The sequence below is a fragment of the Conger conger genome, chromosome 16 (genome assembly GCF_963514075.1).
Source record: "Conger conger chromosome 16, fConCon1.1, whole genome shotgun sequence".
Lineage (NCBI taxonomy): Eukaryota > Metazoa > Chordata > Actinopteri > Anguilliformes > Congridae > Conger > Conger conger.
This window is the reverse complement of record NC_083775.1, coordinates 32,545,125-32,559,882: the sequence shown is the minus strand read 5'-3', so window position 1 is coordinate 32,559,882 and position 14,758 is coordinate 32,545,125. Positions and strand designations below refer to the sequence as shown.

Genomic DNA, 14,758 nt, shown 5'->3' with positions numbered 1-14,758 from the left:
TAGAAACCTACAGGCCAGTAGATCTCCAGGAACAGGGTTGGGCAGCCCTGCTCTAGCTGTTGAATGAGGTGTGCTGTGTTAGGGTTGGAGTGGAAACCTACAGGCCAGTAGATCTCCAGGAACAGGGTTGGTCCATTTCCCTCGGGGATACCACACTCACGCCGTCACCCAGTGCAAGGAACCTTGGCGTGGTGATGGACAGCAGACTGTCCCTCTCCGAGAACATTGTGGCGGTGACCCGGTCATGCAGGTTCTTCCTATACAACATACGGAGAATCCGCCCCTTTCTCACCCCCTACTCGACCCAGCTCCTGGTCCAAGCGATGGTTCTGTCCCGCCTGGACTACTGCAATTCCCTCTTGGCTGGCCTCCCAGCGTCTGCCATCAGACCCCTCCAACTCATCCAGAATGCAGCAGCTCGTCTGGTCTTCAACCTTCCCAAATACTCACACGTCACCCCCCTGCTTACTTCCCTCCACTGGCTGCCTGTCATGGCTCGCATCAAATTCAAAACATTGGTGCTAGCCTTCCAAGCAGTTAAAGGGTCTTCCCCAGCTTATCTACAAAAAATCATCAGACCCTACACCCATGCCAGACCTCTTTGTTCAGCCTCCACAGGCAGCTTGGCACCTCCCCCTCTCCGAACCTCCACCTAACGCTCACGATTACTGTCTGTTTTGGCTCCACGGTGGTGGAACAAACTCCCCGTTGAGGTCAGAACTGTAGAATCTCTCCCCACCTTCAAGCGCAAGCTGAAGACACACCTCTTCAAGCAGCACCTCTCCCCATCCCTCCCTACCTCCCTGTGAACCTTAATTGTTGTCTCTGTGACTTGCTTTGTGTATCGGTATTTTTAGTTGACTAGGTAAGCAGTGTTTGGATAGTTAACTTTGGTCACTTTTGCTCTGTTTGTTTGTTTCTTTGTTCTCAAAAAAAAAAAAAAAAAAAAAAAAAAAAAAAAAGGCCCTCGTCCTTATCTTTGTTGTACAGGTAGCAGTTGAAATTGTACTTCCCTCTAGGGTCTCTCAGCGAACTTGTCCCTGGTTATGGGTATGCACTTTGTTGTACGTCGCTCTGGATAAGAGCGTCTGCCAAATGCCAATAATGTAATGTAATGTAATGGTCACCGTGGCCTTAATGCCCGCTGTCTCCTCCTCCCCCAGCCACCACAGACCTGCTGTTTATCTTCATGGTGGGCGACGGCATCATCAACGTGACGCTGCGTTCGGCGCGGCCCCTGAACGATGACGCGTGGCACTGGGTGCAGGCGGAGATAAACGTGAAGGGGGCGCGGCTCAGGGTAGACCAGCAGCCCTGGGCCGTCCGACGCTTCCCTGGCCAGACCTACGTCACCATGACGTTCACCCAGCCCCTCCTCGTGGGTGTGTTACTGTGGACTTACAGGGGTTCTCACCTTGCAAGCCAGTTTTTAGTAATGATAACGATAAGTATGATTATTATTATAATGGCAAATTTATATACCATCTTTCATAGCTTTTAACTGTGTTTTAGCCCAAACAGAATTGTATCATTATTTATCCTATTTTCATTTATATAGGAACAAATATATGGTTATATATATATATATATATATATATATATATATATATATATATATGTTATATGGTTGAGGGCCCAATCTGGTTTTCTGTGGGTTTCTGTCCTACAGATCAAGAAACAAATAAAAAGAAACAAATAAAAGATTAAATCGTTTTTTTAAGAGAATTAACTCAACTAACCTTTACTTTCCCTGTATTAAAGTAAACAGAAAAGGGCTTGTGTGTAATTTGCCATGCTGTAAAAGTGTGCAGCATATTGCATCCGTTATGCCAAAACATTACCAAAACATAATCTGGCTTTATGGAGTTAGAATGTTCAGAAATGCAAAGTTTATGCTCGAGATCAATGATGTGATTTTCTGAGTGCGGATTGGCCGTATTACATGTGTGGTATAAGGTTTATTTGCGTGCGTTATTTGCCTCCTCCCAGGTGCTGCTAAGTACAAACTGAGGGCGTACCTGGGCTGTCTCCGAGGCCTGCGCATGAACGGCGTGCCCCTCGACCTGGCAGGGCAAGCGAGCGGACAGGAAGGAATCCGGCTGAACTGCGCAGGGCAGTGCCTGAACGCAACCCTGCGATGCCGCAACGGTGGTCGCTGCGTGGAGGGCTACGGCTCCTACGACTGCGACTGCAGCAACACAGCCTTCGATGGCCACTACTGCCATAAAGGTACATACAGGGTGTAGCACCACCCACAGCCACAACACCTCCATAACGGTACATACTCAAATAACACTTCCACAGCTAGAACACCTCCATAACGGTACATACTCAAACAACACTTACACACCTACAACACCTCCATAACGGTACATACTCAAACAACACTTCCACAGATAGAACACTTCCATAACGGTACATACTCAAACAACACCTACACAGCTAGAACACCTCCATAACGGTACATACTCAAACAACACTTACACACCTACAACACCTCCATAACGGTACATACTCAAACAACACCTCCACAGCTACAACACCTCCATAATGGTACATACTGTAACAACACCTCCACAGCTAGAACACCTCCATAACGGTACATACTCAAACAACACTTCCACAGCTACAACACCTCCATAACGGCACATACTGTAACAACACTTCCACAGCTAGAACACCTCCATAACGGCACATACTCAAACAACACTTCCACAGCTAGAACACTTCCATAACGGTACATACTCAAACAACACTTCCACAGCTAGAACACCTCCATAACGGCACATACTGTAACAACACTTCCACAGCTAGAACACCTCCATAACGGTACATACTCAAACAACACTTCCACAGCTACAGTCACTTAACACCAGAGAGAATGGTTGTCAGGAGATGTACTCTAGTAAACAGTATAATTTTCATATGCCTGAGTAACAAATACTTTGTATTACTTACATCAGTACTTATTAGACATTAGTACATTACCTATGCTTTGTTGGATATTGAGATTAGGTTGCTTAATCCAAAAACTGTTTTGAAACACTGTTTTGTTTTTATCTTCAAAAAACAAACTGAACTCCACAGAAACCCAGACATTCATTAAAAACCCAGACGTTCTTAAAACAAAGAAACAAACAGAAAAGGCACAGCTAATAGCAAAAGAGAAAACAGGCAGGGCCAGACGGGGTTAATCAAAGTTCAATAACAAAAACAAAAAACAAAAAAGCAAGAAAATAAATGTAACTCCTTGCACTCTTCACAGCTGGTAATCCCTTTTCTAATTGGGTTACATAGAATAATGAAGTTAGGAATTTTGGTCTGTCATCTCCGCTGGGAGCACTGTTCAGTTTTAAAGGCAACATCTGGGGCAGGCACCATTGCAGGGCATGAACGGGCCCTACAGTACAGGATCAACTCTTAACAGTGCTACTGCGGCCAGTAGCCCCACATGCTGATGTGTACTAGGGGATTGCTTCCCCCAGAATTAGGCAGGGTTCAGTCAGCTGGGAGCTTGCTCTCTAGACCCCATCAGTGATTCAGAACACTGGTAAAATGATAATGGCCAGATAATAAAAATTATGTTTTTCCTTGGTAGTTGTCACATGCATTTACAACTAGCTACTGTATAAATGTTTATTTTAATGACAAATGCTGAACTCATTAAATGTCAACAGTTCAGTCAAAGGAATCGATGTCTTGTCTGTTTTGCTAAGATATCGGAGCCTACTTCCAGGCTGGGTCATGGCTACGCTACGACATTCGAAGGGAGGCTATTTCCGACGAGGCCACTTTGTCAAACTGGCTGGACCCGCATAACGTCAGCCTGGGATTCAGTCAGGCCAGTGAGGAGATTGAGTTCAGCTTCAGCACCACCCAGACCCCAGCTGTCCTGCTCTGCGTCAGCTCCTCCGCCCGAGACCACATCGCCATCATCCTGAAGAAGGACGGTAAATCAGCCAAGGAATACAACCACCCAACAGAAGCCTGATTAGAGTGGAACTCCAGCCAAAAACATAGTTTATTGCTTGTATTGTAATAAAGAGTCTCTATTAGTTCAAGAACGTTGCGTAACATTCAGATACACTCAGTGAGCACTTTATTAGGTATTGAATGAACCTTTTTTTTTTTTTACTTATTGGTTGTACAGCTGCTGCTGTAGCCCATTCACTTAGACGTTGTGGTAGAAAAAACCGCCCCAGTCCGGGCCAGAAGGACTGGACGCTCTCTCCACATTAAATGAAAACATCTTCAAAATAAAACTCAAAGAGAACTGAGCCTGATGGAAGTGGGTTTATTGTATATGACTCGTGAGTGACATACAAGAACCTGGGCTGGTCTGCGCAGAACAATTACATACGAACATTCATTCCCAAGACAGACAAGACAGACAAGACGGACAAGACAGACCGAGATCTTCCCCAAACGAATCCCTCTTTTATCCTATTTCTGTAGCATCTTGATTTCATAAAAAACGAACAGATCTCTTCTTCTTTTGCTGGGCTATTTTTTCCATGCAATATACATGATTGTTTCTGACAATGCTCAATGCTTGGCATGTCACCTGGCATATCACTTGGCACATTGCCTAGAACACTGTCTGGGATACAGATATGGCCTAGCCTTAGCTCAGTAACCAAACTGTTGCTTCAATGGAAGACTTTGAGCAAGCGTTATCTCTCTCACTGCTCGCAGCATATATTTACAGACATATTGAAGAATGCAAGAGTGTTTCAACCATTTACTGCTTTATGCATATACTAATATAGTCTTTTTTTAGGAATTACATTTCTTAAAATTCTATTTCTGTGTTCAGAGATGCTCTGCTGCATACCACTGTTGTAATGTGTGGTTATTTGCATTACCGTCACCTTCCTGTCAGCTTTGACCCGTTTGCCCCTTTTCCTCTGACCCCTCTCATTAACACCGCCTGCAGAACTGCTACTCAGGAGATGTTTTTTTAGTTTTTTCACCATTCTCTGCTAACTCAGAGACTGTTGTGCATGAAAATCCTAGGCGATCAAGTTTCTGAGATACTCAAACCACCCACGTCACTTAGATTGCATTGAATATTTGGATTAACAAGCTGGTGTAAAGGTCTACCTAATAAAGTGCTCACTGAGTGTATAATATTTTAGCCCAATGCAAAGAAAAGGTACAGAGCCCCACCCCAAAAGACTGATGACATCCAGTTAGAAACTCTTCACTCTACCATTACAGGCTTACCACCAATATTTGGACTGTGAGACCGTATGAACAGGGCTGCAATTCCTACATGATTCACACGATATGTAAATACCAGCAAATTGAAGTTGGCACTTTATACTCGCAATCACGGTTTTCAAATCCAATGTGCTGGAGTACAGAGCCAAAAAGCAAATATTGTGTCACTGTCTAAATACTTACGGACCGCACTGAATATTCAGAAAGCAGCCAGCCAGAGCGTGACGTCTAATCACAATCACAACCAGACACTAGTTATTTCAGAATATCTGACTCTGATTTTAAGCTCTTTGGGCCAAGCAAAAGGTCTGTTATTGGCGTTCAGCCAGGGCTACTACATGGAGCAATGTTTACATACCCAAGAAGTCAACAGACATACAGGTTCAGTTCTCTCCGAGATCCTCTCATTATGTTAATGATAATGTAAATATACAGTGTTGAACATATAGAATTTTGTTGCTTCATTTTGGAACACAGTATTCCACTTTAAAGTCATTGTCTGCAGTCATAAACCTCAAGTCTTTAATTGTGGTGTCTGAAATAGCAAAAACAGTCTGTTGCCATTAAACTGTTACTCGGAAAACAGTAGCTTCAAAAGATATCGCCGCGCGAAGATGATGAGTTATGTCCCAGTGATATCATCACATAAAGTGATCTATTGCAGATACAGAAGGGAGGTTAATGATGAGATGAAATGCAGGTCACTATCACCAGTTACTCAGCGGGTATGACAGACATGGTGTTGCCTTAAATCTCGACTTTGGAAAAACTTCAGTGCAGGGGTACACAACAAGGGCATGTCTGTTTCAGGAAGTGCCAACCTCTGTTCTTAGCTAACTTATCATACATTGATAAGCTACAACTGGTGCTTATACAAATGTCTATGCCTAACAAGTCTACACGAAAGACTTTATCGTGCTCAAGTACACGATAAGTGAACCAGCATAGTTTATAGATCTTTCAGATTACCAAAATGAGGTTAATCGGTTCAGGCAAAAAACAGCATGCAGAATGACCCTCCAGGACTACACCTCAGTAGTGCAAAAGTTTGTGTGTTGCAGGGCAGATCTAACTGATCCAGTATATGCATGTTTTCTTTTTCTAGTGTACACCCAAGCAAATGTAGTTTGCCAGCTCACTGCGCATGTACTGATTATACCGTATTTCCACACTGGTAAAATGCCAGTGTACCATTCAGCCCTTTACCAATCCTTTAACACCCCAAAGGTACACTGAAAATCCACTCCAAATTATGAATGAATTAAGAACTGATTCAGGAACTTAAAAGCATAGATTGGAGGAAAAAATCAACAAACTCAAAGGCTTGAACTGGAGATACAGTATTCCCCTTCTATTTTTTTATTTATTAGTACATTTGTTGAGTATGAAATGTTTTGTTAAACTTGTGTTTTTTGTTTTTTTTTCTCATTTTTTAAATTTCTCTGTTATTTAACTCATTGTCCTTCCTTCAGTAACCAGGTGTTCCAGGTAAACAGCATTATTAAATGTTTTTTTCCCCTCTCCAATGATCTTGCCGTCTATCTCCATACCAGGCAGCGTAGAGCTGAGGTACCGGCTGGGACAGGTCACCCATAAATTCCAGGTATCCCTGAGCAACCTGGCAGATGGGTTTCCCCACTTCGTCAACATCACCAGGCATAACTACACCATACGGACTCAGGTATGTATGAATCACGGATCTCTGCTTATTCTGCAACCATTTCAATTCAGTCAAACTGGGAATTAACTGATATTGCAGTAATGAATGGGCACATTGCAGTAATGTGTGTGTGGTGTGTGCCACTCAGCTGGACTACATGGACCCTATCTGGGAGAAGATTCCCCAGCTGCAGGATGTCAAGTTTAACTCACCTAAGTCCATGTTCCTGGGGAGAGTGATGGGTAAGAGCTGGCTTTTAACACGTGCAGTTCATGTTCTGACAGCTGATGTGGAGCTCACATAGAAAATAATTCCATATACACTCACCGAGCACTTTATGAGGAAAATTTTTACTTTAATCAAACCTTTTCAAATCAGCCAATTGTGTGGCAGCAGTGTAATGCATACAATCATGTAGATACGGGTCAGGAGCTTCAGTTAATGTTCACATCAACCATCAGAATGTGATCTAAGTGACTTTGACCATTGAATGATTGTTGATGGCAGACAGGGTGGTTTGAGTATCTCAGAAACTGCTGATCTCCTGGGATTTTCACAAACACTAGTTTGCAAAGAATGATGCAAAACTGTCAATGGTCAGTTCTCTCTCAATCATCAAGATGGTCATCCTGGATTTAGAGATTTAGCACAATTCTTCAGTGAGGAGGAAGAACTACAGTGCCGTTTCCCCTTCCTGATTTCTTCTATTATTGCATTAGTCACATTAAATGGTTTCAGATCTTTAGACAAAATGTAATAGACAACACAAAGCACATTTTTTACATTATTTTTTCATTCATGTCATGAAGAAAAGTACCCATATCACCCCCTCAAACTTCCCCCCTTAAACTTTAAGTGACTGTAAAGTTGCTGGAAAATTCAGAAATAACCATAAATTATCACAGAGGGATACCTCCACTACACAAACACCAGATAGCTATTGTAATATAATAATTGTAAGTAATGTAAATAATTATATGACACATATTTCAGACATAAAATCTGTATTGAAAACTGGACCACCTCAGCTCCTCCTAAAATACACAATACAGAATGGGCATGGTCAGGATTCAAACTCAGGACATTGTTATTTATATATAATATATTGTATGTATGTTCTTACTGCAGAGGTTGGGGATTTAGACCCGGAAATTGAGAGGCACAACAGTCCTGGGCTGGATGGCTGCATTTCAGGGGTGCGGTATAACATCTACGCCCCTCTGAAGACATACTTCCGCCCCAATGAGACAGATCCCCCAGTCACTGTGCAGGGATATGTAGTTGAGTCCAACTGCGGAGCCTACCCCCCTATCCAGGGCCTGGTACCTCCTGAAGCAGACCCCTGGTACACAGGTCTAGGTGAGACATCCACTCCTATCTGGCATTTCTGTAAGGGGTTTCCTCCCAGATTTGACCATTCTCAGTCCCCGGAATATGTAGTTTTCCAAAAGAACCTTCCAAAAGAATAATCTTTTAAAAGTCTTATCTGTGAAATATGTTGGAAAATACGAAGGTGAAACTGCTTTAGCTTTTTTTATTTTTTTATTTCAAAGTTCTGAACAACCCTCATTTAAGGATTGTTTGTATCTCTGAGGTAGGTTGAAGTACAGGTATATAATTGGCTGTTAAACCCATTTCATAGAGAGGTCCAGTGGCAGACTGTGAAATAGAGGCAGAAATCTCAAATTTGAATCAGTCATTGCTCTTCATCTGTATTTATTTGTTTTACTTGATTGATCAGAATGTTGATTAATTAATAATGATTACCTGCTAAAAGGCTATTATTTTTCCTCCAATATGAAAAGGCTATCTACATTTCATGGTACATAGAAAAATAACACTGGCAAAAAACAATAATTTGCTATTTGCCAGTGAAAACGAGTGACTTGACTGTTAATCAAGCAAAAGACAATCAGGAGAAAATCATTTGAAAGTGAAATCTCTTTCATTTAATATAATTTAACTAGTCTGTTTAAGCCTCCACAATCTACTGGATATAAACCTCCAAATCTTGTAATGTCTTTCCGAGATTAAATTATTGGTTGAGATCATTTTGAACCTTTTAAGCTGCATCAGTCTCCAAATGCCTGGTTTTGAGCTAAAATTTTTTCTATTTTGTCACTTTTCAGAGTTTGAGTATATCCACGACGACCTGCCCAGTGGACCAGTGTTGGCATGTAAGTCCTTGTGCAGTGTAAGAGTGTGTGAACTGGTTTCAGATCTTGAGAAACAGGCACACATCACCCTTGTGAAAATGTAATTCCCCTTAAAACTAATAAGTGGTTGTACCACCTTTAGCAGCAATAATTGCTACCAAACACATATATAATTTTATAACAGCCTTTCACATGTATAGGAATTTTATCTCACTCATCTTCACAGAAAAACTGCTTTAATTCAGAGCATGAACTGCTCATTCCTGTTCCGGCCACACTATCTATAATGGGTTCAAGACTTTGAGTGGGTAGGTGTGCGGCTGTAGCACTGTTGGACATCATAACATTACATTACATTACATTAATGGCATTTGGCAGACGCTCTTATCCAGAGCGACATACAATAAAGTGCAAAGTGCATACCCATAACCAGGGATAAGTACGCGGAAAGACCCTAGAGGGAAGTACAATTTCAACTGCTACCTGCACGTCAAGGATAAGGACCAGGGCCTCTTTGATCATCTGATTAAAAAAATAATAATGTAATCGTAATACCGCAACACGCAAATGTATGAACAAACCGCTTACCCCGCCAAAGAAAACATCCTAATACACAAGTAAATCTTCTGTGCTTGAAGATGGCAAGAGATTCTGCTGTTCTCGTGGAGCCAGAATAGAGGTGCCAAGTGGCCTGTGGGGCCCGAACGAAGAGGTCTGGCAGGGGGCATAGGTTCTGATGATTTTTTGTAGGTAAGCTGGGGCTGACCCCTTAACTGCTTGGAAGGTTAGCACCAATGTTTTGAATTTGATGCCATGACAGGCAGCCAGTGGAGGGAAGTAAGCAGGGGGGTGACATGCAAGTGTTGCATTCTGGATAAGTTGGAGGGGTCTGATGGCGGACGCTGGGAGGCCAGCCAAGAGAGAGTTGCAGTAGTCTAGGTGGGACAGAACCATCGCTTGGACCAGGAGCTGGGTCGAGTAGGGGGTGAGAAAGGGGTGACTCCTCCGGATGTTGTATAGGAAGAACCTGCATGACCGGGTCACCGCCACAATGTTCTCGGAGAGGAACAGTCTGCTGTCCATCACCACGTCGAGGTTCCTTGCACAGGGTGATGGCGTAAGTGAGGTATCCCCTAGCGAAATGGAGAGATCCAGATGGGGAGAGGTAATAGCAGGAATGAATATCATTTCAGTCTTACCTGGGTTGAGCTTCAGATGGTGGTTGTCCATCCAGCTCTGGATGTCACTCAGGCAAGCAGAGATACGGGCTGAAACCTGAAACTGAAGAGTTGGGTATTGTCCACATAGCAGTGGTAGGATGCTCATAACAGACTGTAATGTCTTGCAGCAGCAGTCAGACAACTGTGCTGAAATTATGAATATCCGCTCTAGCTACATGGGCTTGACTCCTCATGTCCAATTAAACATTAATGAATTAAGATAAAATAATAAATATATGAAGAAAAATCCAGTCTTATTGGCACCCTTGATAAATATGCACAAAAAATGCTGTTTAACAATAGCAATAGCAATTTATTAGAACATTAAGGAGTAGGTTACTTAACAATTATCTCTGGCGAAATGACTTAGTTTGGGGGGCTACATCTCGTATGAGTATATCGAAGCAGACATTACATTTTTACAGCAATAACATGATAGCAAATTAGATACGAAATTCATGTAGATGTGTATGCAAAACGTAAGACAACTTAAATTCAATGTAATGCACACATGATAATACATTCATGTAATACACTTAGAAATACAAATAGTAATAAGGACAAAAAAAGGTATAAAACAACCATAACTATTAACTTTAGTTAATTGAAAAAGAAAAATGTATCACAATCAAGACAAAAGAGAAGGTGGACCTAGGGAGGAGGTGGGTGTTCAAAGGCGAGCGCAGCAGTGAAAAGGAACGGGAGGGGAACTTCTAAAAAGAACCGCCTTCATTCAGAGAGCCATAGTGTCGGTGAATCAGCTGGGTGTCAGCTGATGCTTGAGAAGTGGGCGGATTACCATGGCCTGCCTGAACTAACGCTATGCTTAATTAGATGAATGCCTTGGAATCTCCCAAGATACAACCACATACAAGAATGACTTTTTTCAGGAAAACACATCAACAGTTATTGGGCAAAATGTGTTTTTACTTATTGCGGTGGCCCCCAATGGTTCAATTACAAAAAAAGATTTAACCGGTCCTCAGGAAGGGACATGTCCCCATTAGTGTTGATACATCAAAGCGTTGCTGAAATATGAGCTCACTTTCTCTTTGGCGACTTCGCTGCCGAATTTAATTGGCTGTGAGGGACGAACGCTTTTGAAAATCAAAGATCCATCTGATAATCCACCCATCTGATATCACCGGTGCCAAATTTGGTGAAAATTGGACAAAATGTGTGGCCGGTAAAAAAATATAAAACTTTTTCAGAAAATCCAATATGGCGTTGAACTCAGCTTGATCCAAGGAATCCATTTACATTTACATTTTTGTCATTTGGCAGACACTTTTAATCCAAAGCGACTTACAAGTGCATAGGTTCTTCCACAAGTTAAAGCATCACATCCATAACTAGTCAAATACACAAGAAATGCTGTTCTAAACATATAGTCATCATTTTTTTTTGGGGGGGGGGGTTAGACAAGAGGGATAGTGATATCAGAAAGGGGGGCGGGGGAAATCAGGAGAGAGGACAAAGGTGTGTTTTTAGTCTGCGTCGAAATAGGGGGAGGGATTTTGCAGTGGTAGGCAAGTCATTCCACCACTGAGGAACCAGAACGGAAAACAGGCATGAACGTGCAGCTCAACCGCCAGGTGCTCGTAGAGAGGGAACCATAAGGCGACCAGAGGTGGCAGATCGGAGTGGTCTAGCTGGGGAGTAGGGAGTGATTAAGGATTGTATGTAAGGTGGGGCAGTCCCCTTAGCAGCCTGAAATGCCAACACTAGGGCCTTGAATTGGCTGCGTACGGCAATAGGAAGCCAGTGGAGGCCAATGAGGAGCGGGGTGACATGAGCCAACCTGGGCTGACTGGTGATCAGGCGGGCTGCAGCATTCTGGACCAGCTGGAGAGGTTTGATGGCACAAGCTGGGAGACCAGCTATGAGGGAGTTGCAGTAATCCAGGCGGGAAATGAAGAGTACCTGGACTAGGAGCTGGGTGGCTTTCTCCGTTAGGAGATGATGGATATAGCGTATATTGTAGAGGAAGAACCTGCAGGTTCTGGCAGAGGAGGATACTTGTGGAGCCAGGGTGAGGCAGTTGTCAAGAGTCACCCCAAGATTCTTTGCCATATGGGAGGAGGAAACTACAAAGTCCTCAACAGTCAGTGAGAGGTCAATTGTCGGAGAGGACTTAGCAGGGATGTAGAGAAGCTCAGTTTTGCTAAGGTTAAGCTTCAGGTGGTGGGAAGTCATCCACGCAGAGATATCAGCCAAGCAGGCAGGGATCTGTGTGGTGACCTGGGTATCGGGTGTAATCGGCAAAAGAGTGGTAAGAAAAGCCATGGGAAGAGATAACAGAACCAAGAGACATGGTGTATTGCGAGAAGAGGAGAGGACCTAGAACTGAGCCCTGCAGGACTCCAGTTTGAGGGGGTGAGGATCAGAGACTGAGCCCCTCTAAGTCACCTGGTAGGAGCGACCAGAGAGGTAGGAGGAAAACCAAGCAAGTGCAGATCCTGTGACACCCATCCCAGACAGCGATGAGAGCAGAATCTCATGGTTGACTTGTATCGAAGGTGGCCGACAGGTCGAGGAAGATGAGGACAGAGGAGAGGGATTTGGCTTTAGCAGAGTGGAGTGCCTCAGTGACCATGAGCAGGGTGGTCTCAGTGGAGTGGCCAATCTTGAAGCCGGACTGGTTGGGATCGTGGAGATTGTTGTGAAGAAGATAAGTGGACAGTCGGGAGCAGACCGGCCAATACCTGAAACTTACATGCATGAACATACCTCCAACTTTGACCTGTTAGTGGTGCTAGAGCGCTCAAGGTTGAGACAGGAATCTTGGTGAAAAGAATCATGGGACTGTCCTCAATCAAGTGTGCTAAATTTCAAAATGTTTTACCATGCGGTTCTAGGGGCTGCTGTAGACACCCTAGCCAGAAGAAAAAGATGAATAATAATAATAAGAAAAGGTAGAAACACACTGTGTGCCTACGTAGCTTTGCTGCTTGGCCCCCGAAAAATGGTTAATAGTTGGCAATGTAGATGTGTGTACTCCCACGACGCTTATATTTTCCAATCTGTACCGGTTGAAATGCCTGATAAACAGTTAATAGATCGGGATAAGTTAATACCTAGATACATATAGGCAGGAAAGAAACGCAGAATAAAATACAAAACCTTGCAGCTGTCAAAGGATAAAGGGGGCACCTGAGAGATACTATAGGGCAGTTAAATTAAGGCCTGTTATATGCTGGTGTAAGCCAAACTACAAGGCCAGGTGGAAAGAAATTGAGTGTACAGTCAGAGAGGGGATACCAGTTAACGCAATAAATGGAGATACCACATTACTGAATCGGCTCTCGGATAGAGATAATCCATGGATAAATCATTTGTTGGGAACCTGGAAAGAAATTATGAAAAGAGTTGTTATTGTTACTTATTATAAATTATTGTCCACGTCTTCCTTACCCCTGCACAGAATACATTTTTCACAAATAACCCTAATTGTTGGAGGCTATCAAATTGCTTTTATGTATTTTGTTGTCCATCTGTGCTCTGTGAATACCTGAAAAACCAAGTTTGCTATAAGTTATGAAAACATTTTCAACATATACAGTGGGCTCAAAAATTATTGGCACCCCTGACAGAAAATGAACAAACAAGACTCAAAAAAATTCTAAACAATATATTTATAGACAAACTCGAAATAGCAACATGATAAATACTGTGCTATATTAATGTTGCAATGGAACCAACAAAAAGCATTTACTGATTTAATTAAAAATCAATTTCCTCCAAATCAATGTTTCACAATTATTGGCACCCTTAAAGATTATTGTAAATAACACCTACCAAAATTAAACCAGGTATTAAATTCCACTTATTTAAGTTTATCTATGTGTTAAGGAACTGGATTGAGTGATTACACCACTTCCTGTTTAACTAGGGTATAAAAATGAGGTAACACACATGCAATATCCCTTTGTCATCCAACACCATGAAGAAAACAAAAGAATTGGCAGTTCAAAAGAGGCAGATGGTTGTAGACCTTCATAAACGTGGTAATGGCTACAAGAAAATTCACAAACGATTGAATATACCACTGAGCACTGTCAGAGCAATTATGAAAAAGTTCAAAAGATATGGAACTGTTGAAAATCTCATGGGTAGAGGACGCAACTGCATCTTGCCCCCCAGGATACTGAGGAGAATGGTGAGAGAAGTAACAAAATCCCCAAGGATCACAGTGAAAGAATTGCAGGCCTTGGTGGCATCTTGGGGTCACCAGGTTTCAAAAAGCACCATCAGACGCCACCTCCATAACCACAGCCTCATTGGAAGAGTTGCCAGAAGAAAGCCTTTTCTGACCACAAGACACAGAAGAAAGTACTTGGAGTTTGCCAAACGTCTTTTACATTATGACTGGAACAAGGTTCTCCGGTCAGATGAGACCAAAATTGAACGTTTTGGTCAGATACAGCATCGGTATGTTTGGCATAGGAACAGAGATGCATACAAGGAGAAGCACCTCATACCCACAGTGAAATATGGTG

General features: G+C 42.7%; 1 protein-coding gene across 1 annotated transcript in view; it reads left to right on the top strand.

The window, feature by feature from the left end:
- Window positions 1-14,758, top strand: part of LOC133114173 (contactin-associated protein 1-like) — a 44,535-nt gene that overhangs the window by 18,837 nt on the left and 10,940 nt on the right. Inside the window, exons 17-23 of the mRNA XM_061223343.1 lie at window positions 1,164-1,382; window positions 1,990-2,229; window positions 3,717-3,950; window positions 6,777-6,904; window positions 7,032-7,125; window positions 8,012-8,242; window positions 9,013-9,060. Of these exons, the coding sequence (XP_061079327.1) occupies window positions 1,164-1,382; window positions 1,990-2,229; window positions 3,717-3,950; window positions 6,777-6,904; window positions 7,032-7,125; window positions 8,012-8,242; window positions 9,013-9,060 (1,194 nt within the window). The remainder of the gene's footprint in view (window positions 1-1,163; window positions 1,383-1,989; window positions 2,230-3,716; window positions 3,951-6,776; window positions 6,905-7,031; window positions 7,126-8,011; window positions 8,243-9,012; window positions 9,061-14,758) is intronic.